This window comes from Fragaria vesca, linkage group LG6, assembly GCF_000184155.1.
Source record: "Fragaria vesca subsp. vesca linkage group LG6, FraVesHawaii_1.0, whole genome shotgun sequence".
Classification (NCBI taxonomy): domain Eukaryota; kingdom Viridiplantae; phylum Streptophyta; class Magnoliopsida; order Rosales; family Rosaceae; genus Fragaria; species Fragaria vesca.
Window position 1 is genome coordinate 28488546 of NC_020496.1, and position 20763 is coordinate 28509308.

General features: G+C 40.0%; 6 protein-coding genes across 6 annotated transcripts; 4 read left to right on the top strand and 2 right to left on the bottom strand.

The window, feature by feature from the left end:
- The first annotated feature begins 1053 nt into the window (after positions 1-1053).
- On the top strand, positions 1054-4641 carry LOC101297366 (probable inactive leucine-rich repeat receptor-like protein kinase At3g03770-like). The gene is made up of 11 exons (XM_004305880.1): positions 1054-1405; positions 1543-1589; positions 1699-1756; positions 1982-2050; positions 2337-2438; positions 2534-2658; positions 3348-3591; positions 3775-3986; positions 4070-4095; positions 4189-4300; positions 4417-4641. Exons 1-11 carry the CDS (start codon positions 1063-1065, stop codon positions 4639-4641), a joined length of 1563 nt encoding a protein of 520 aa, XP_004305928.1. The 5' UTR covers positions 1054-1062.
- A 668-nt stretch (positions 4642-5309) lies between these two features.
- Positions 5310-6479, top strand: LOC101297657 (F-box protein At5g07610-like). Its single transcript, XM_004305881.1, has one exon. It carries the CDS (start codon positions 5310-5312, stop codon positions 6477-6479), a length of 1170 nt encoding a protein of 389 aa, XP_004305929.1.
- Positions 6480-7066: 587 nt separating this feature from the next.
- Positions 7067-10236, bottom strand: LOC101298916 (thymidylate kinase-like). Its single transcript, XM_004303955.1, has 7 exons — positions 10129-10236; positions 9866-9915; positions 9224-9583; positions 8345-8456; positions 8198-8257; positions 7695-7799; positions 7067-7393 (listed from the first exon to the last, which is right to left on the bottom strand). The coding sequence occupies exons 2-7, from the start codon at positions 9901-9903 to the stop codon at positions 7277-7279; spliced, it is 792 nt and encodes a 263-aa protein (XP_004304003.1). The 5' UTR covers positions 9904-9915; positions 10129-10236; the 3' UTR covers positions 7067-7276.
- Positions 10237-11261: 1025 nt separating this feature from the next.
- LOC101299213 (transcription factor GTE9-like) lies at positions 11262-16125 on the top strand. The gene is made up of 11 exons (XM_004303956.1): positions 11262-11501; positions 11788-13087; positions 13185-13233; positions 13336-13467; positions 13746-13804; positions 13947-14019; positions 14819-14899; positions 14996-15111; positions 15199-15265; positions 15425-15555; positions 15639-16125. The coding sequence occupies exons 2-11, from the start codon at positions 11858-11860 to the stop codon at positions 15921-15923; spliced, it is 2223 nt and encodes a 740-aa protein (XP_004304004.1). The 5' UTR covers positions 11262-11501; positions 11788-11857; the 3' UTR covers positions 15924-16125.
- Positions 16126-16570: 445 nt separating this feature from the next.
- On the top strand, positions 16571-17330 carry LOC101297948. The gene has a single exon (XM_004305882.1). It carries the CDS (start codon positions 16584-16586, stop codon positions 17328-17330), a length of 747 nt encoding a protein of 248 aa, XP_004305930.1. The 5' UTR covers positions 16571-16583.
- A 990-nt stretch (positions 17331-18320) lies between these two features.
- On the bottom strand, positions 18321-20115 carry LOC101298243 (lysine histidine transporter 1-like). The gene is made up of 7 exons (XM_004305883.1): positions 19940-20115; positions 19482-19865; positions 19016-19409; positions 18807-18912; positions 18641-18732; positions 18499-18567; positions 18321-18419 (listed from the first exon to the last, which is right to left on the bottom strand). The coding sequence occupies exons 1-7, from the start codon at positions 20113-20115 to the stop codon at positions 18321-18323; spliced, it is 1320 nt and encodes a 439-aa protein (XP_004305931.1).
- Between the last annotated feature and the right edge of the window lie 648 nt (positions 20116-20763).

Here is a 20763-nt window from a genome sequence, read left to right on the forward strand (position 1 = left end):
ACTCTCTCTTTCCCATCAAATCGATCGAGAAAACCCCCCATTTTCTAAATCCCTAACCCTAATCGACCCCCTCAATTCCAATTCGAAAACCCTAACCCTAATCGCCACAACCGAAATCCCGATGGCCTCGTCTTCAAGAACTCCAGACTGTGATACATATCAAAGTGGGTGTGGCCATCTCGATGTCTCCCCAACTCGGACCAAAACGGAAATCGAACAATCTTGAAGGAGCCGTCATGTGTGTGACCGAATCCATACGCAGCTTCTCTGGAAAAGCCTCAGGAATCACCTCCACGATCTCTTCCGTTGCCACCCAGAACACATAGAACATTGAATCTCTGGGATCACGAAAACAGACTAGCCCCAGGAATGCCCAATCAATCTCTGGGATCACGAAAACAGACTAGCCCCAGGAATGCCCAATCAAGGTGACTGGGTTCGCAAAGGGAAGCACTGTCAGTTACTCAAGCGAACTCTTGATTCTTCTTCTCTCGCTCATCTTGGGTTTGGAGAGATACAACAACATTGGGGCGGCGCGACTGGATCACGAAAGTGGAGTAAGTCACCTTGGTTGGGCATTCCCTGGGGCTAGTCTGTTTTCGTGATCCCAGAGATTCGATGTTCTATGTGTTCAGGTGGCAACGGAAGAGATCGTGGAGGTGATTCCTGAGGATGTAGGTCGCCTCGTATGGATTCGGTCACACACATGGCGGGTCTTTCAACATTGTTCGATTTCCGTTTTGGTCCGAGTTGGGGAGACATCCAGATGGCCACACCCACTTTGATATGTATCACAGTCTGACCCGCACATGGGTTGAGCAGGAATTTTGACAGCAGCCCCTTTTCAGTCCCTGGCCGGAGCCTGCCCAGAGGATTGCTCCCTGTAGTGCGTCTCGATGGTATCTCTCGTATCATATCTTACGATTTGAATGATGATACCTTGTCCACTGTTATTTGCAGCCAAGATATTATCAGAGAGATCTGTGGCCGGAACGCTGATTTCTTAAGTGAATTGAGTTTTGGCCCAGGCTGCAATGGCCAGACATCGGGTGTAAACTGACTATGAAATCCGACTTTGGTCATGTGGAATTGTTCACACTGCATTTCTGTGTAAACAAGTGGACATTGGTCAGGCATTCGCGCTTCAACCTCTCTCTGCCACCTGATACTGTCAGCCTCCTACCCCTGACCGGTTTATCTGATGCCGATCACCAGCTGCAGTTACTGTTTTTCCTTCGTAACCACAACAATGTCATGGGGATCAAATTCGACCAATTTGACGGCTGGATGTGGCATCCCACTGTCAACTTCACCCTGCATCTAATCGGTATTCAGGGCTCACAGCCTCCTACCTACAGTGCTATAGCCATGGGGCCTCGCATCATCCCAATGGAGAGAGATGAGGGTACTTACTATAGTTCCTGTCTGTCTTTTGCATCTTTTCCCTACTTTGGATTCTAGGGTAGGGTAGGGCTTCTAAGCCTATGTCACATTAATATTTTACAACACTCATTTGCTTTCTACATTCTGTCTGCTTCACAGATTCTGATGATTCAAGCCCTCCCAAGTTTGCCGCCCGTGATGGTGCAGTAAGTCCGACACTTTTTCTCTTTAGTACTTCCCTGCTTTAAGGTTTTTGTGGTGCATTCCTTTACGGATGGGTAGTTTGACTGGTGGTATATTGTAAATCTTCTTCAGGTACCACCACAACAACCCTTCAGTTTCAAAGCGCAAGCTCATGAGTTTTCATCTCTTGGTGTTTCCTTTGTTGTTAATACATATTTCTTGTAAATTAGTAGTTAAAATATGAAATTAATTCAACTGTTAAAATCAGACTTGGCAAGTTTGTTTTTTTTCTACCAATTGCCCTTTAGGATCAGAAGAAAACTGAAGTCAATTTTTTTGAAACTAAAGTAGTCGGGAGCACTAGGTAGTAAATATGTTACTAAAATCTCTTAACCTTGATCTTATATCCTGCCAGGTGCCAAAAAGCCCAGCAGAAATGGAAAAGAGAAAAGCGGTAAAAGCACAAGGCCAAGCAGGTCCAAAGGTATTTCAATTTGACGTCCTGTGGTTGTTCTTTCGTAGTCTCTTTTGTTTTTGTATAGGGAAGGCAGAGGGGTAGGAGTATCTAGTTGTATTTTAGTTGAGTTGGAATGAGTTGGAAGGTCCTTTGCCCATGGTTTTTGTTCCGAATTGTATACATAAATCACATTAAAATCTATCAGGATTTTTAGTCCGTAAACTATTTTCGCTTTCATCAGTCACAAGTTCTATTTGATGGCTTTTACTGTGGTTAACGGGATGGAATTGAAAGCGTCTATTGTTTTGAATAGGTTCTTCAAAGACCCAAGAACAATCCACTTTCCTTTTGAGGCAGGGCATTTCCCAGAATGGACTTAAGTCTGCTCGTTACATGTCCAAGCCTTTTGTTGGAGGTATGAATGCATTTGAAAATACTGATTAAAGGCTAACCTAACTAATCTACAACATTTGGTATTTTTTTTTGATGTTCTATTGTCTGGTGTGTTAGGTCTTTTGATTTCCATCGATTACAATTCACTCAAAGAGGCATTTTCTGGCTTTGGTGACGTGACTGATGGTAAGTGTTCATTGGGTCTGTTACCTGAGAATCTGAGATTCGTAACTCACGGTATGGTAGATGAGTACTTTCAGCTTCTTGCTTTAATCTATACTTTGGGCAGAAATAGAGCTTCAACCTGCATAATGGATACTGAAGTCGGGGTTTAATCTTGATCTAGAACTTTTCTTCATGGAAAATAATAATGGGATCCTTAAATCGATTTTGCATGTGGTATCTCTATGATGTGTGATTACTTATAGTTTCTGTTTTAAAACGGGCCCTTTTAAAATCTACGAATACAGACTGTATTGTGTTTTAGTACATGACATTCTGTTCTATTGTAGGATATATATCTCAAGCAGCCAAATTAGAGACACACGGCACCCCAGCATGTCCATCGTTTTCTCTTGAAGAGTTGAAGGAAGCAACAAGGACTTTGATTTAGGCTCTATGGGAAAGGTAACCTGCAGACTCAAACATGATTTAGAAATATACAATATTTTGCCTGAAACATTGAATTCTGATCACACATTTCAAAATTCATGACTAACTTGTGGAGCTAGAGTGTGATGAGCAATGATAAAGGGAGTCGACATTGGAATTCTTTCATGATCACTTAAGCTGTCCAAATTATTTCTTATCTGTTATTTTTCAATTCCCTTTATCTCAGTCTTATGCCTATCAATGGGAACAGGCCATATGGCAGTTATCGGTCTAATTATCGTGGATGGATTTTAAAGACTTTCCTGTTTTGTGCTTTCAGATTTACAAAGGAAAGTTGGAAAATGGGACCTCAGTTGCAATCAGATCTCTGGCTATATCAAAAAAATGTTCAACTCAAAACCTTAAAGTTCAGCTGGATTTGCTCTCAAAGCTTCACCATCCACACTTGGTTGTCCTGTTGGGTCACTGCATTGAGTGTAGCGGACAAGATGATTCTGGTGGCAACAGACTTTTCCTCGTATATGAATACATCTCTGGTGGGAACTACCGTACCGATCTTTCAGGTCCGTATTCCTTATCAGAAGCTTGAAATTACGCTCTATGCTGGAAGTAGTTAATAACAGTAGGGTGTGTCTTCTGCTTTGTTTCTGAAATGTACTCGCAGAATGCACATCAATTCTTCAAATCATAGCTTTATGTCTTGAAGGATTTCAACCTCTAACCATGTCTATTATGTGTAAATGTAGAAAACTATCCAGAGAAGGTTCTCAAGTGGCCTGATAGATTGGCAATCCTTATTGGAGTTGCAAAAGCTGTCCATTTTCTACACACTGGGGTTATTCCAGGTTCTTTCAACAATCGATTGAAAACAAACAACATATTGCTAGATGAGCATAGGATTCCAAAGCTGAGTGACTATGGGATGTCTATCATCACAGAAGAAACTGTGAAACTTGAGGCATGTTTTTCTTATGTTTAATTTGTTGACAATGTATTGTATTCCAAAGGGCTGCTCTGATACATTATTATATTGTTTTGCAGGCAAAAGGAGAAGGCCCAAAATCCTGGTATGTAGTTTAGTTGAAATGATTTTTTTTTATTATATTTCTTGATTGCTGCTATTCTTATTTCAAATGTTAACTGTTAGTTTTTGCTTGCAGCGGTAAAAATGATCTGGAGGGTGATGTTTACAACTTTGGATTTATACTACTTGAATCACTTGTTGGTCCTAGAATAAGTGGAATGGGCGAAGCCTTTGTGCTGAACGAAATGGTAAGCATATCAAGGCTTATGTTGCAATCATTTATGATTTTGTCTAGTTCAATATCACACCTCTGTGTAATAACATGTTGATGCGTGGTGTGAACTGTGTCATGAACCAAATGCAGGCATCGTTTGGGAGCCAAGATGGCCGAAGAAGAATTGTGGATCCAATCGTGTTGATTACTTGCTCACAAGAGTCATTATCCATTGTGGTATCGATCACAAAGAAATGCATATTTCCAGAAGTATCAACTCGTCCCTCTTTTGAAGATGTGCTTTGGAACCTGCAGCATGCAGCTCAAGTCCAGGCCACCTGTCTGATATGCTCTTTACTACTGTCTTGCTTGTAATATATGGCAAGGAAGGCCTGTACAAAAATAAGTAGACTACTTGGTATGGGCTTGTAAATGCATGCTAGTTGCTGAGGAATGATAATTGTACATTGTAATTGAATCTTTTGTGCTGAGGATAGCAGAAAATTTGGCTAATGATACATTCAGAGGAACAAATCTCTAGTGCTCACCTGTTTTTTTTGTTTTGTTTTTTTATTCCATAAAGTAAACCTGTTGCAGACACGTGTGAAGAAGCCAAGAGGAGTGGTTAGAGTCAGACTGTATCTTAAATATAAGGAAAAGAAAGTGAATAGCTGGATGCTTTTATAGTAGGATATTCAAGTACTAGGGATGTGATCATGTTTTATAGAATGCTTTTCAAGTACCAGAGATGAGATGCTATTATTACTGATATTCAAAATTAGCTGCCAATATTTTTGTGATTCTATCACTTCTATGACCACTTTGTTTCCTGAATTTTGATGCCCCCTTTGAAAAATTTACTTGCAAACTTTTTCTAGGAAACAAATAAAATAAAACCTCTTCATTCAGGATTGGGATTGTTTTGGTTTCCTTCTTCATTCAGGATTGGATTTGTTATGGTTTCCTTACTTGGAGTGGTTCTTCATACAGGTTCTATATATAGCTCAAAACCTGCTGCTCTCTAAAGTTTAGAGAAACCAAGGATGGTGCAGAGACTCTACCCCAAACGCTGCCGCAGCAGCCTAGCAGAAACCGTAGCCAACTTGGAAGAACTCCTCACCGAAATCCTTTTGCGCGTGCCGGCTAAACCACTGCTCCGCTTCAAATGTGTCTCCAAGCATTGGCTCTCTCTTATCTCCGACCCCAAATTTCGTCACCGCCACACCCTACAAAACCCAAACTCTCCCATCTCTGCTGTCTTTCCTGACAGGTCAACCGATTTTTCTTTCATCCCTTTTCCTCCTGATCATAACCACATCTCAGCTCGCTGGAATCCTCTTGAAGTCATTGCAAACCAATACGGCGATGACATCTATATTATGCACTCCTGCAATGGCCTCATCTTGTGTCGTCCCCTTGGTGCACCAAGTACGCTGAGGTCCCCGTATTTTGTTCTCAATCCCACAACTAACCAGTTCTCGACACTCGCAATTCCTCCATGTCAGCAGGTTGAAACTCATATCCTTGGTTGCTTTTTGGCCTTTGACCCTTCCAAATCACCTCATTACAAGGTTATCTGCCTTGAAACCATTGATGGATTTGAACTTTGTAGGCGTTACCAAATACAAATATATTCGTCTGAGACTCGAAGTTGGAGGCATCTCAATTCTTCTATCTACAGGAAAGATCGTATCGGCTACGAACGGGGGGTCTACTGCAACGGCGCAATTCATTGGGTAGGCCTGTATTCTGAGATGTCATACTTTCACATCGATGAAGAGCGTGTTGAGTTTGTTGAGACTACTCTTCACTGTTACCAGAAGAAATGGCATGAAAGGGAGTACAGATATCTTAGGGAGTCCAGTGGTGGTCATTTGCATCTCATTGATATTTATACATCCTGTCCTACTAACTTTGAAGTGTTGGAAATGGGAAGAGACTACTCTGGCTGGTTTGTCAAGTACCATGTTGATCTTTATCCCTTGTGCACTGCTTTCCCCAACTTACCTTATGGAGAATTTGTTGTTCTCTTTCTTGATCGAGACGAAAATGAAGAAGACGGCAGTCTGTCCCTGTTGCTACATTCTCCTGGTAATGTCATCTCGTGTAATTTGAAGAGTAAGACCTTCAAATCTTTTGAGTTAACTACTGACGAGCGTTTGCTTGTTGATCATCGTAATTTTATGTGTAAGGAGACATTGGCTTGTGTGTAATGGTTCGCTTACTTGTTATCCTCTTGATTTTATCGAAAACTACATGATTACAATATCGAAACTGTGCAGACATGTCCTCTCGACCCTCTTCATTTTGATCACGATCAATCCTCTTAAGTTGGCTCAAAACCAATATCATGCAAGATGACATGATCATCAGAGTTTTTCAGTCCTTCAATGGGCTCTTCCTGTGTTGTGTTTTTCATTCTGAAAATGTAACACGGTGAACCCCATATTTTATTTTCAATTCTACACAACCAGTTCTCTATACTTTATTCCTCTCCCAGCTACTGCTGTTACCACTGCTGTTGGTGAACAGGTTGAACCATATTTCATCTCAATTGCTCTGGCTTTTGACCACACCCTTCCAAATAAACTCATCACAAGGTGGTCCATCTTCGGACCATTAAAGTTGGAGATCATCGATTCTTCTTTGAGATGGTATGTCATTCCCTATGCATGTGTGCTATACTGGAACGGTAAAATGTAAAATTGTGAAGTGTCACTTCAATCTTATACTACAGCTTTGAATTAGAAACAGCATCCTGAAGTGTAAAATTGTTGATACTTAAAATGAAAAAGGAATAGCCAAATACGTGTGAAATCATATGACAGCGTATTGCAGAGTTGCCAAGTTACATAATGTTATCATGTTCATTCATTATTGTCAAGCAGACGATACATAAACCATCAAGAGAACCAAAAATGAAAATAAAAAATTGTAAATTGAAGACCACTAGTCTCTTTAAATAGCCAGAGATGAAAATATTGATTAGAAAAGAGCAATAAAAAGAATTCTAGCAAGACCAGAGACATGAGAGGGGTTTTCCTTCCTGGCATGTCTTTACATAACCCAATACTATCTCTCGCAACTGTTTCTCAACATCCTCCATGGTTGAACACGCATCTATGATCTGCATCGGGCACAACAGATTTTAACATCATCCAAGTAATGCAACTCACCCAGTAATACTATACTGCAAGAATGACAGTACAAACCAAAATAATTGTATCACTGTTGAAGGCTAGTTTTGTTTCATGCCCAAAGTTCTAACAGCTAGTACGATATGGTTAACATCAAAACATTCAGTGTAGTTTTAACTGCCCCTTATGAGGAACCAGATGTCCCGTTGGTGGTCCAGGTGACACCCACTAGATAGCATCACAACCAAAAACAGTATTCAAGCTCTATATGACAGTAAAGCAATAAACTACCTTCCAATTGGCACTGTGGAGGTCCTTGTATCTTTGGCCAACTTTCTTCTGAAATTCAAGCTGCTCATATCTCTCACCTCCATATCCCCCTCTTTCCGCAGCTTTCTGATATTTAGAATGTCATAGATCAGTTCAAAAACTATTAGGAACTACTAGATTCAAGATACATCTAATTTGCAGGAACCTTATAACAATCTTAAGAGATCAACAATTATCATGAAGGACCCTTAATATCAATATATATTCTAGTTTGAGAAGCTGTTCTTTGAGAAAATTTGATGTCTGTAAATAAAATTCTCATGAGATGTCTGTGAGTCTCAGTAAGACATGTAAGGTTAGATGACATACAATCAGGACACTTTTCTCACCATATCAACCTTAAAGTTATATCATCAGACTTTACAATCACGGGACACACTAAAATACAAGTAACAGGATTCTGGTTTAGTCTTCCCATGTTTCTTCCCTACTGGTGACAATGAAACATGACACTGTTTACTTACCTCAGGTGGTATGTCAAGGTACAGAACAACATCTGGGGCCAACAACCCAATCTCAGGAGCCTGCAAAAGAAAACCTCAGTTTGTTTAGTATTAGATTTCAAAATATACTTCTCTAGGAGAAACAACAAAAACCCAGCATATCACCACCTTACACCATTCAATGTCCAGTCCTTTGGCAGATGAGAATGCCACCCCAGAATAAGAATACCGGTCAATGACAAGAGTGGTTCCACTTTTCAATTTACTTTCCATCAATGATCTGCACAAAATTTTTAGACCATTTAGTATAACAATTAATGCCGACCTCTTTCTTTATGCAAGAAAGAATTTTAGAAATTATTGAAGCGTGCACTCTTACAGATGAAACAGATAGCAACTATGACTTTGCAACAAAACATGGGACAAGGATTTTCTTTTGCTCATTATCTATTCCCAGAGCCTGTGGGAAGCACCACTCCTAAAGGGAAAACAGGTGTTAGGATGGAAAGCCAAAAACTAGGGGATAAACAAATTACTCAGCTTTATTTTTGTACACCCTCTTCCCTTTCACCTCTGAAGTTCTCCTTTCAAAAGTAGGAATAATCAAAATATTGGTTTCATCTTTATGGATTTAACAGACCCAGGAAGTTCACAATCAAACAACATCAAATTAGCATCATTTTAAGTTTGACGTTCACGGACACCGTGAGCTGGAAAAACAATGCACTCGGATGCCCAGGAACCCCAAGAACTGAACCTAAAAATTCACTTGGGCCAACCAGACAACTGCACTAACTGATTTACTGCTTACAGATGCACTTCTCATCTCCTTGAAATACTTTACCAATCAGTATGTTATGCTGGTTACTCAAAACAGCTAAATCAAAAGTATTAAAGATTAGGTTCCGACCGACTATAGGATGTCATGCAACTCAATGAGCAAAAGATAAATTTTTTTGAAAAGCTATCAGAAGAACATTCAGAAATCTAGCAATTTCTCTATCATATATATAGAAACCCACAAGGCAAAGTGTAGCATATACCAACCTCTTCTCCCACCGGTTGGCACTAAAAAGAAGATGGATAGTACGATCATCCAGTTGCGATTTGTTTGAAAGATAAGAAGAAATCATTTGCCCAACACTTGTAGTCCTGTCAGGATACCTCCATAATTCAGCTGAATACCCTAAACTCTCCAAGTGTTTAACTAGTCTACTAGACTGTGTTGTCTTCCCGCAACGATCCAAGCCTTCCAAAACAACCAACGCACCTCTTGAATCCTCCTTGCTACTTCTTAGGCTACAATCATGACTACTATCTGCCATCTGAATCCGCCTAAAAAAAGCCTTTTGGGGAAAGTTGAAAGGAAAATATGATGATCTTCGCAGCGGTCTCGCTCCAAAATTCCTGGAGAAACAAAATCAATCTATCATAGAAGCTCTTCACAAATACTTTTTATTCTGATAAATGCACGTAGTTTAATCTGGGAAGCGAAAAGTAAACCCTTTCGGCTTAAAATGGGGGTTCTTTTCTTATCTAACAACAACCAAAAAGCACAGTAATCTCATATTTCAATCTCTCATTCCTCTCCTTACTTTCTCAACAAACCCAAACTGACACGAACAAATGTTTAAAGCTAAAAGAAGTAAACATGCTTGTACAAAAAGCATGAGTATTAAGGATTCTTACAAAGCCTTGCAAACTGTGAGATAAGAAGCATGGCTCATGTCCCTCACAACCTGTAACCCAAGAACCAAAACGAATACAAAATCATAAACAACAAAGCTTTCGATGATCCTGAGCTACTAAACTGGTAAAGGTCATAACTTTCTAGAGAAAAATGTAATCTTTCATGAAGCGATTTGGTTCTTTTTGACTTTCAGAAAACTAAGTAGTGCTCTGTGTAGTCAAATTGTTGAAGCAAATTCGAAGTAGTGAAGAGAGGGAGTCACCTGTGGAGGAATTGGAAGTTGTGTAAGAGTGATCTGTTGATCTCACCGGCCGGTGAGGAAGAACGCGCCGCGGCTGAGTTACAGGACGGGCAGAGAGCAAGTGACTGCGAGAGGGAGAGGCAAAAGGTTTTTGAGTAAGAACTAACTGTGTTTTTTTTTTAGTGTTAATTTATTTTTTTATTTACACATTTTAATTTTATTTAATCACTTAAATTTGTATCAGGATTAGTTCTCCTTATAAATTAGATCAGATGTGTTAATAACACAAAATGTGTGTTAATAACATTGGTCTTTTATATATATATATATATTTTACTTCATTTTTATTTTTATATTTTCAAAAAGAAATATTTTATTATAAATTTAGAACCGTAAATCATTCGTTTTATTGTCAGACTTGATTTACATGTATATTTTGGCCGTAAAAAGTTTAAAACTTAGAGAAGCAAAATGGTAAAGAGGTTGTATACGTAATCTTGATTTTTATAGAGACAAACTGAGAATGGACAGTTTAAACTAATAAACGGTTTGTGAAATAATAAGACAAATCTAGAGATCTGGGTAAGAATGAGATTATAAGAGGGATTGATAGGCTTTGACGAGTAAGTGTAAGTGGTTGTGGAGCAACTAGATGAATAAGCTACAAGTTAGTAAAAAAGTAGAATTATGCGTGACTTTGAGACACATGAAAAATTGGTGAGGAAGCTTACCATTCTTGATGGTTGCATAATGATTAAGTTGTGATGATGGGTAAGCATTTTCCTGACTGAAACTAAGATACTTCGCCATATTAGTGATTGTAAAATAGACCTAGTTACACTCAATTTTTTCATTTTCAACCTCATTATTCATATTTATTTATTTTAATTGCTAACAAGCCCGACCCAAACCCAAAATGTTGTTGGACTTGAAAACAGTTGGGTCAACACATTAATCACATACGGCACTAATTAATCCAGATCCAGCGGCTGACAGCCATTTATACGTCGGTTATCCAACGGTTGATATCCATCAACCCTATATATAAAACCGAGTCCCCACCCCCCCCACGGCCCCACCCCCAAAGTCATTTATTTTTATTTCCTCACCATTGTTTGGCCTTTTTTAATTTCTCCTTTAAAAAAAATAGAAGAGAGAGCCAAAGACTTGGGCTTGCTCCGTTTCCGCCGTCTTCCGATTTCAACCGGTTCGGGCCGTGATCCGGTTACTCTCTGCCGGAGTCTCTCTAGGGCTTGCGTCAGTCTTTCTACTCCTCAAATCTTGCTTCTTCGCTGCTCTCGTTTCGCTCCGGAGGTTGAGACGAAGAAGAGAGGCGAGGTTTGATCGCGGCGGCGGGGCGTGAAGTCGATTCGGCAAGTGAGGATTAGCGGCTGGTATGTGGTTTAGGGCTTTGAGTCGGTTTCAATTTTGGAGAATTTAGGGTTCGATTTTGAAGAGTTTGGGGTTGGCGCTCGAAAGCTAGGGTTTTGATTCGATTTTTGGGGATTGTGGAGTAGGATTGTGAATAATGAGCTTTTGAAGTTACTATGGAGTTGATATAGCTGTTCTTGAGCTCTCTGGGGGGTTCGTAATTCTGGAGATGAAGAAATTTATAGCTTAATTTTGTTTTTGATAAAATTGACTAATCCGCTTTTGTAATTTGATGCTTAACCTGTTCAGATATCGCTAATAAATCGCACACTGCAAGTCGCTTTTGTGAAGAGAAGTGCTATAGGAGGTTTGTTTGGATATGACAATGGCCAAGAAGAACAGGTACCCTGGAGGGGGAGGGTATTACGGCGGTGTTTTTGAGCCGGCAGGTGAGTATGAGTGCTCGGGTAGCTCAGGAAGAATGGACACAGAAATGTCAGTCTCTGAGGGTTCGAGTGCTCCGAAAAGGAAGTGCATTAGTTCGGTTTCCGATTATAGTGACGTTTTCAGGGTGCCCAAGCAAGTTCTTCCGGTGTCAAGCATGTTGTCATCAGAAAGGAAGGATTTGATAAGTAAGTTGAGGACCGAGCTTGAACGGATTCAAGTACTTAAGAAGAGAGTTGAAATGCATAGGAGCAATGGTGTTACAGTGTCATCTTCTAGTGATATCCTCAGCTGTAGCAATGGGCTGCATGTGGAAAACTTGCCTAATTCAACAGCAGCTTTATCTTCTGGACAGGGGAAACCGCAGTACCCTGTGGCTCAGAAAGTGCATGAATTGAATCGCAGCAATTTTGGTAGGTTTAAGTCTGTCAATCAGGCTTCAACACCTAGCACTGCAACTGTAATGTTGATGAAACAATGCAAGACGGTATTGCAACGGTTAATGAACCAAAAATGTGCACATCCCTTTGTTAAACCTGTTGATATAGTGGCATTAAAGATTCCAGATTACTTCACTATTATCAAGCATCCAATGGATTTGGGTACAATACAGAAAAAGCTAACTTCAGGAGTTTATTCAAGCCCATTGGAGTTTGCTGCTGACGTCAGGCTTACTTTTACCAATGCTATGACTTACAATCCAGGAGACAATCTTGTACATGTATATGCTGATGATCTTAGTAAGAAGTTTGAACTCTGGTGGAAACCCATTGAGAAGAAAATCCAAAAGGCAGAACCACCAGCTAAAACTCCTGCTCATGAAGACATGGAAACTGCCAAGCCAATCCTCCCCTCAAGAAAGAGGCCAATCACTTCAATGCCACGTGAAGTAAAGTCTGAGCCTGCTAAGCGGGTAATGTCAGTGAAGGACAGGCAAAATCTGGTGAGAGATTTGGAGTCTTTGCCTCCAGAAGATATTCCTTCAAGTATCATCAATTTCTTGAGGGAACACAGTTCAAAAGGAGAGGACAATCCAGAAGGTGAGATTGAGATTAGCATCGATGACTTCAGTGATGATAGCTTGTTTACGATCCGGAAACTCTTGGATGAGCATGCACAAGAGAAAGAAAAGAACCATGTCATGGCTGAGCCTTGTTCAATGGAGGTATTATTTTGGCCTCACTTTATTCTTGGATTCAAAGTAGATTGATATATGAATATTATTAAATAATAGGCAACTTGTTTTCAATTATTTCTTGCAGCTTTTGAATGACTCTGGATTGAGCAATTCGTCCATGCAGCCATGTGAAGGTCAGATACTTACTTCATTTGCTTGTGTAGTTGAAATTCTAACTTTAGCTTATATGAGATGTTCTTTTTTTTTTTCCCCTCCTCACATGTGTGCATCTGTAGGGAATGACCTCGATGAGGAGGATGTTGATATTGGTGGAAACGAGCCCCCTGTCTCAAGCTATCCTCCTGTTGAGATAGAAAAGGATACTTGTCACAGAAGCAGTAAAAACATAAGCCCAAGCAGCTCCAGTGGTAATTGAATTTGTCCTGTTGTGGTCTTTCTTTCCTTAGTCTCTTATATGAATTGTTCTTTACTACTTTTTTTATTTTGTTTGAGTTTCTTACTTTTGGTAATCATCTCCTCCATCTCTTTAGCTGGAGTAGGGCTTCTAGGAGAAACTTTTTATTTCTGATTTTGTGTACCTCAAATGACATATTGTTAAGAACAGAAGGAGAGTGATTTATGCTTGCAAAGAGCAATCATGATGTTAGAATACTGAATTGTTTGCTGCAATCTGTATGCTCTACAGAGTCGGATTCAAGCAGTTCCGAGAGTGACAGTGACGATGATTCTAAGGCCTCTAGTCCAGTAAGTGCTAAAGTCTGACAAATTTTTTTGTTAACCACTATTATTTCCGTTAAAAACTAAAAGCCTCTGTTATTAAGTTTTTGTGGTACAGTGCTGTATGGTTGGTAGTTTGATTGGCATTATACTTTAAAATCTTCTTCAGGTACTACAACCCTTCCGTTCTGAAGCTCAAGCAGATGAAAAGACAACAGTTGGAAATCCGCTTGAAGGAACTCGTGAGTGGTCCTCCTTTTGATCTCTAGGTGTCATGATAAAATTCTTTTGATACTTAGTTTTTGTGAATTAGAAACACAGGGTTGGCTAGAATACTGTACCTAAATATGGCACACTAAAGTGGATCATTTGAAACTCTTGTGGGGAGGGTACACTTGTTCTGCATTATACTTGACCTTTTAACGGGTTGACTAGAATACTGTACCTAAATATGGCACGCTAGAGTGAATCCTTTGAAACTGCTGTGGGGAGTGTGCACTTGTTCTGCATTATACTTGGCCTTAAAACACATCATTTGTGGTCAAATCAGTTTCTATATCATGATAGATCTGAATGTACTGAGTGATTGAGTACTGTTATTCATCCTCTTGCTCTCAATCGCTTTGAAGGATCTCATTTGAAAAATGACATTACTTTATCATCTAAAATTAACTTGACAATTTTTTGTTATCAATAGCCCTTCAATAGGTGTCTTTGTAAGAAAACAAATAAAACCTCTCTTGATAGAGAACATCAAGAGCAAGGATTATTGTAACTTGTAGATTTCACAAAGGATATAGGATCGGAAGAAAATGAGGTTAATTGTGCAAATCTATATTAGTGTGCCTCTCATGTCTATAGAAAGAGCTTAACAGTCTAAAGCTCTAGCTAGTAATTTATTATTAAAATTTTACATATTTAGCTTAATGATGTGGTATGCATAGTGGAGACTGCCAGGATTATTTAGTCAACTACCTTTGCTGAAAAGATATTCTTCACTAGTTCTCATTAAATAACTGATTTGATAATCCATGCTTACAGAGTCTGATAGTGGGTTGGATCAAGTTGAAGAAACTTCCCAGCCAAAGCCAAGTTCTGTTGAATCAGATAGCCGTCAGGATGGTAAGTGGGAGGGTTAACAATTAAAAAGGCAAAACAATTAGGCTGTTATTTATGTGGTAGCATCTCATTGCTGATCTTAAAAAAAAAAACATTTAGGGGACAGTGCTCCCACAGAGAGGTCAGTCTCCCCTGATAAGCAGCATAGAGCCGCTATGTTGAAGCATCGTTTTGCTGATACCATTTTAAGAGCTCAAGCGAAAACCTTTGATCAGGTATGTTATATGAAGTTTGGCTAGTTTTATGGTGTTTCACATATACATTTTATTGTGGATGTGATTATTTTATCTGGCTGAGATCAGGGTGACAAAGGGGATCCGGAGAAATTGCGGCGACAGAGGGAGAAACTTGAACTGCAACAGAAGAAAGGTTAGTGGCCTTTGCATTTAACATATACTTCACTTTTGTGTATGGTTTTCATCAATTCATTTGCTTATACACTTAAAACCTCTCCTGTTTTACTGAATTAATAATGTATATCAACAGAGTTGGCTTATTCTTTACTTTCATTTGCCAAAATATGTGCAGAAAAGGCTCGGTTGCAAGCAGAAGCTAAAGCTGCCGAGGAAGCAAGAAGAAAAAAAGAAGCAGAAGCTCTAGCCGAGGCTAAAAGGAAGAGGGAGCTTGAGAGGGAAGCAGCTAGACAGGCATTGCTGCAGGTAGTTCTTCATATCCCATTGCTGAAGTCCTACTCCTTAATTTATGTGAATTGTTATTTGAGCATCTTATGGCATGTGTACAGATGGAGAAGACTGTTGAAATCAATGACTCTCGGTTCCTTCAAGATCTGGAAATGCAAATGCTTACAGCCCCCATGGAGCAGTTACCAATCAAAGTAGATGAAACTACAAGCCCAGATCATTCAGATGATGGATTAGGTGGTTTCAAGTTTCATGGCAGTAACCCCTTGGAACAACTCGGCTTGTTCATGAAAAAGGATCAGGATGACGAGGAAGAAGAAGCTGCTGATCTCGTTGCCCCAAAACCTGTAGATGATATAGAGGAGGGAGAAATCGATATTGAGTAAATGCTGCTTGCTCTTCTTTTTACGCAACTGCTCCCTTTGTACTTGTGAACAACAGCTCAGAAAGTAAAACATAGATTTTCTTTTTCTTTCTCCGGTAAAGAAAACCATACAAATGTCTGCAATTCTGGCAGTGTAATGATACAAATGTCTGCAATTTTGGTAGTGTAATGGTAAACCTCAGTAGATCTCTTCAACCTGAAAATTTCCCTCTTCCTCAGAACGATTCATCTTCTCTCTAACTCGGCAACTTCGCTCGGAAAAGTTGTTACTCGTCATCTTTCTGAGTTCTAGAGTTCTTATAACTAGTGTAATGATAAACCTCATTAAATCTTTTCAACCTGAAAATTTCCCTCTATCCTCGTAACTTGGGCAACTTTGCTTGAAAAAGTTGCTACTCGTCATCTTTCCGAGTTCTTATAAGTAGAGTTGATTTATTTTCATCTCTAAAATGATTAAGCAAGTTTATTAGTCCATTAGTGATCAGGTGAACATTACTGTTATGTTTCGACAAATAAAAGTTACCATGAATGGTAAGTCAAGACGGTGATACTGTGACACCTGAAAGGTCCTAGTATATATATGAAAAGAGTGACACTCATTTTCAGAATTCAAATTGAGTCAGAGAGAGAGAGAGAGAGAGAGAGTGTTCTAGGGTTTCAAATGGAAACACAGAGCCCAATAATCCTCCCACCCCTCCCAATCCTCTTCTCCTTCTTCTTCACCATCTACCTCATCGCCTACTTCATCGTCTTCCGCACATGGAGCCCCAAGATCCGACCCGAAGCCTCCAGCTGTCTCATCTCCCTCGCCCACGGCACCCCCGCCGTCTTCTTCTCCTCCTACGCCCTCCTCTCCGATCCCTCCACCGGCTTCGCCGCCGCCAACACGCGCCTCCAGAACTCCGTCCTCGAATTCAGCGTCGCCTATTTCCTCATGGATCTTCTCCACTACCTAATCTTCTTCCCCGGCGACGTCCTCTTCATCGGCCACCACCTCGCCACGCTCTTCGTCTTCCTCACGTGCCGCTACGTCGCCTCACGCGGCGCGTTGGCCGTCCTGGGGCTCCTGATCCTCGCCGAGGTCACGAGCCTCTGCCAGAACGTGTGGACGCTCGCCAACGCGCGGCGGAGGGAGGTGGAGTTCGCCGCCAAGGTGTATGATTTCTTGTCTCCTCCTTTTTATGTGCTCTATTCGATTGTGAGGGGCTTTGTGGGCCCTTATTTCGTGTATAGGATGACTGCTTTTTATGCTAGCGGCGCCGCCGAGGGGTTGATTCCCCGGTGGGTGTGGCTTTCGTGGATTGTTGTGGTAGTGGCTGCTATTTCTGTTAGCATTATGTGGATTTCGAATCTTTGGGTGGAGTTGTTTAGAGATAGGAGTGGCAAGTTGGAAAAGAAAACTAGATAGGAGGTTTTTTTTTGTTTCTTTCCGAGCAAAAGAAAGGTGTTGAATTTAACAGGGAACATTTTACGAAACTCGGTGTATGATTTCTCAAGGCGGCTTGATTTACTGTAACAATGTAGCTATGTTTCTGTCATGTATTTCATCAATTTATGTTTAGACGATGTTGTAGATTGGTGTGTAAATGAGTAGAAGCAATGCTAGGCATACTTTTCTTATCATGACCGCATAACAGAGACAATGCAGTTTTTGAATGCATAGCGCTTTGCTGTTAAACTTCCAAATTTGAGAGGGGAGCCTACTTGATGAAAATGCTGGTTAGGTTTGATGATCATAAGGATATTTCTATTATGAGGATGAAATGAATAAATTGATGTAGTTGAAACTAGGCCACCTACCAATTTGTTGCAAAGGGTTTTGTTCCTTTACTTATAAAGTTGTTGACTTGTTGTATAGGTTAAAGCATTGAAATCCTTCATTTCAGTGGTTGCTTTCCTTCTTCTTTTTCTGCAATATAATGTTCCTCACTTTTTCAGCTACTTAGAGTGCCCTCTTGCTGTCATGTTGGATTTTTGGTGAGACATTCAGCTTTGGTGAGTTTGGTTGGTAGCCAAGACTGCATGATCATGATTATGTTTCTATTACCTAACCTGAAAATAAAGTTCATTAATTTAAATGACAGGTTTTAAAAGGATATATTATATTAATCTCAAAGATATTAATTTTTCTTGTATCTATTGTGACTGAACCATTGACAATTGTACTTTCTCTGTTATTACAATCAAATCTACTTCATCTATGAAGTGCTTTGCTCTGAAACATTTCCAGTATTAGATGACTGATATTCTAACAGTAATTAGCAGCACAATGAGTAAAACTCTGACAAGAGACTGTCGGAAACTTGTTTGCGCCTCTTTTATGTTTTCTGTCACACATGGTTGCCTTTGTCTATGCATTGGACTTCAGGTTGACGATCTGTGCTTGTACCATGTATCTTTAATTGTAGAAATCGTAGTCCTTCGCTTGAAGTATTATATGCCTTAACCCTCCTATAGGTGATAGGAGCATGAGCAGGACACCCAGTGTAATGCAAATCTGAAATTGAAGAAGCCAATTTAGAATTGAAGCAGTCTAATTTAATCATAAAAGCTGAAGATGCTTATATATTACATACCCAGTTAATGAACCAAGATAAGCTAAACTTCCGTGGTTTCTTTATGGCTAGCCAGATTACGCAAGGGAGCTGAAGAGTGAAATCAAGTTAAGACCATAACTAAATTTGATGTGATAGAGTGATAGACTATAGAATGACTTACGAAGTAGGTTGTTGGCGAGAAAGCAAATCCTCCAAAAAATCCCAGAAGTCCACCAAAGAAGGGGAAACTAATGCCCACGAACATTGTGAATGCTGCATTCAAATACCACATTTGAGTGTACAGTCTGCCTCAAGCAACTGAGCAAGTAACAACATAGCTATCTTACCAACGTATACATTCCTCGTAATGAAGCGTAGAGTTTGTGTAGGCCTAAAATGCAGTTTCTTTACCAGGACAGTTTCTATCATGTCGAATACTGGCATTGCAAATAGCTGCAAAATGATGTAAAGGAAACCTAAGATTTGATCAGAATCCACTGAATTATGTATTCGACCTTGATTGATATAGATGAAGAAGCAGAAGTGCAGAACAAACCTGATAACCTCCAATAATATGAATAACCACAAACATGTTGGCTGTTATGATGAGCCATGCAGGCTTCTCCAAGGAGATCAGGATGTTGTCCTCGACTTTATTGCCAAAAGTATAATATCCGATGAGGGCCACCGGGAAATAGCACAAAGCGACGACTGTATAGGCAATGATCACCCCTCTCCACATAAGCTTCTTGGATGGCTTGTCAGGTGAAGAAGGGAGTGTTGCTTGGATCTCCAAAACCACATTATGGCCTGCATAGGCGAACGCGACGTCTCCCAAGGCAGTGAAGAAGTTGAAAGCTGTCCCCGATGCAGTATGAGCTTTGTATCCGTATTCTACATCTGCCTGAACACCCTTATGTACGGAAGATGTCCATGCAATAGTAGAGTAACTGCATCATATATTCACAGTTCAAAACTTCATTTCATCGTATCTATTGTTTGAGAAAAACTAATTGTTGTACCTTAAGCACATGACTGCTGCAGTTAAGGACACGCCAGTAATGGAGCCAAAGCTGGGGAGATGTGCGAGTACAAACTGAGCCGAGGCATAGATCATGATGAAGTAGGTGAGTTTGATCGGGTTCTTGCCTTTCCGAACTATGCTATGCACCTTCTGCAGTGTTTTTCCTCCTGACACCATATACACGATGTTCACACCAACTTCGCAAACTAGCTGTTGGGGCACCACAATCCAAAGACCAAGCTTTTCACCAAAGGCATGCTGACCCAGTTCATGATACCTATCGAATCGCTTCCCAGGTACCATTTCATGCATCTCAACCATTTGCCATAATGTGAATAAAGTGATCACCCATGATAGTACTAGAATAACTACGCCAGGACCCCTGAAATTCAACAAGGAGTTCAAAACTTGTAGTTGGAAGTAAAAACGTATCTTAAGCTTTAGTGTTAAACATACCATCCTAGATTCGACATGGCATAAGGAAGACTTAGGACACCAACTCCAACCATGGAGTTAACATTATGGAAAGCTGAGTGCCACCAGGTTGCATTCCTTGAGGAAGTAATTGGAAGCCAATCATCAATTTGCTTCTGCCTCTCTAGCTTTTCATCTGTCTGTGATTGCTCCTCCATCTGTGGGTTTAGTGTATTTCCACGGTTCTTAAACAAACTCACAAGCTAAATCCACACCAGTAGCACCATAAGCTTATTAATGTGAAGTTGTGAACATAGTGGTCTTGTCACTCTTGTCGAATAAATGGTTCATCAAAAAGAATCTAAATCTAGTCAAACTTGGCATGTAAAGGAGAGTCTTACATTGCTGGGAATGGAAGAATTTTCGTCGGTTGGACCTTGAGTTCCCATAGTGCACAGTTAGGCTTAAGAAGTTTTGAATCGTGTAGAGTAAGTGGCCAGGAGAGTTGGAACTTATAACACTCTTGAAGTTGACATGTTTGTTTGCTACTGTTCTGTAGGGGAATCTTGTAATTCGGCCAGCAAAATGTCTCCAAATTAGTGCTGAATAATAGTAGTATAGAAATTAATCCTTAAATTTGTTTTCATGTTGATTGGAGAAGAAAGTGACCTTAAGTACTAAAAATTGCTATAAATAAATTTGATTGAGGTAATGTTGAAAACTTCGAACCTGTTTCTCAACTTTAATTCCAATATGAATGTGTTAGTTCGGTGGGATACTGTCTATGTAACAGTCTGCAACAAACATGCAACTCTATTTGATTTATCTTCCATCAATCTTGTATTCTTATGTTTGTTTCTTCTAGT

What these genes read in the sequence shown, in the direction of transcription:
- LOC101297366 (XM_004305880.1), top strand. Translation starts at nt 1,063, where the DNA reads ATGAAATCCGACTTTGGTCATGTGGAATTGTTCACACTGCATTTCTGT. An exon ending in GTCCAAGCCTTTTGTTGGAG is followed by an intron (nt 2,439 to 2,533) that starts GTATGAATGCAT and finishes CTGGTGTGTTAG; the next exon opens with GTCTTTTGATTTCCATCGAT. An exon ending in CTACCGTACCGATCTTTCAG is followed by an intron (nt 3,592 to 3,774) that starts GTCCGTATTCCT and finishes GTGTAAATGTAG; the next exon opens with AAAACTATCCAGAGAAGGTT.
- LOC101297657 (XM_004305881.1), top strand. Translation starts at nt 5,310, where the DNA reads ATGGTGCAGAGACTCTACCCCAAACGCTGCCGCAGCAGCCTAGCAGAA.
- LOC101298916 (XM_004303955.1), bottom strand. Translation starts at nt 9,903, where the DNA reads ATGAGCCATGCTTCTTATCTCACAGTTTGCAAGGCTTT. An exon ending in CTCACAGTTTGCAAGGCTTT is followed by an intron (nt 9,584 to 9,865) that starts GTAAGAATCCTT and finishes TTGTTTCTCCAG; the next exon opens with GAATTTTGGAGCGAGACCGC. An exon ending in GCCAACCGGTGGGAGAAGAG is followed by an intron (nt 8,457 to 9,223) that starts GTTGGTATATGC and finishes AATTTTGTGCAG; the next exon opens with ATCATTGATGGAAAGTAAAT.
- LOC101299213 (XM_004303956.1), top strand. Translation starts at nt 11,858, where the DNA reads ATGACAATGGCCAAGAAGAACAGGTACCCTGGAGGGGGAGGGTATTAC. An exon ending in AAATCCGCTTGAAGGAACTC is followed by an intron (nt 14,020 to 14,818) that starts GTGAGTGGTCCT and finishes CCATGCTTACAG; the next exon opens with AGTCTGATAGTGGGTTGGAT. An exon ending in TGAACTGCAACAGAAGAAAG is followed by an intron (nt 15,266 to 15,424) that starts GTTAGTGGCCTT and finishes AAATATGTGCAG; the next exon opens with AAAAGGCTCGGTTGCAAGCA.
- LOC101297948 (XM_004305882.1), top strand. Translation starts at nt 16,584, where the DNA reads ATGGAAACACAGAGCCCAATAATCCTCCCACCCCTCCCAATCCTCTTC.
- LOC101298243 (XM_004305883.1), bottom strand. Translation starts at nt 20,115, where the DNA reads ATGGAGGAGCAATCACAGACAGATGAAAAGCTAGAGAGGCAGAAGCAA. An exon ending in GCCATGTCGAATCTAGGATG is followed by an intron (nt 19,866 to 19,939) that starts GTATGTTTAACA and finishes GTTGAATTTCAG; the next exon opens with GGGTCCTGGCGTAGTTATTC. An exon ending in TACGAGGAATGTATACGTTG is followed by an intron (nt 18,733 to 18,806) that starts GTAAGATAGCTA and finishes ATTTGAATGCAG; the next exon opens with CATTCACAATGTTCGTGGGC.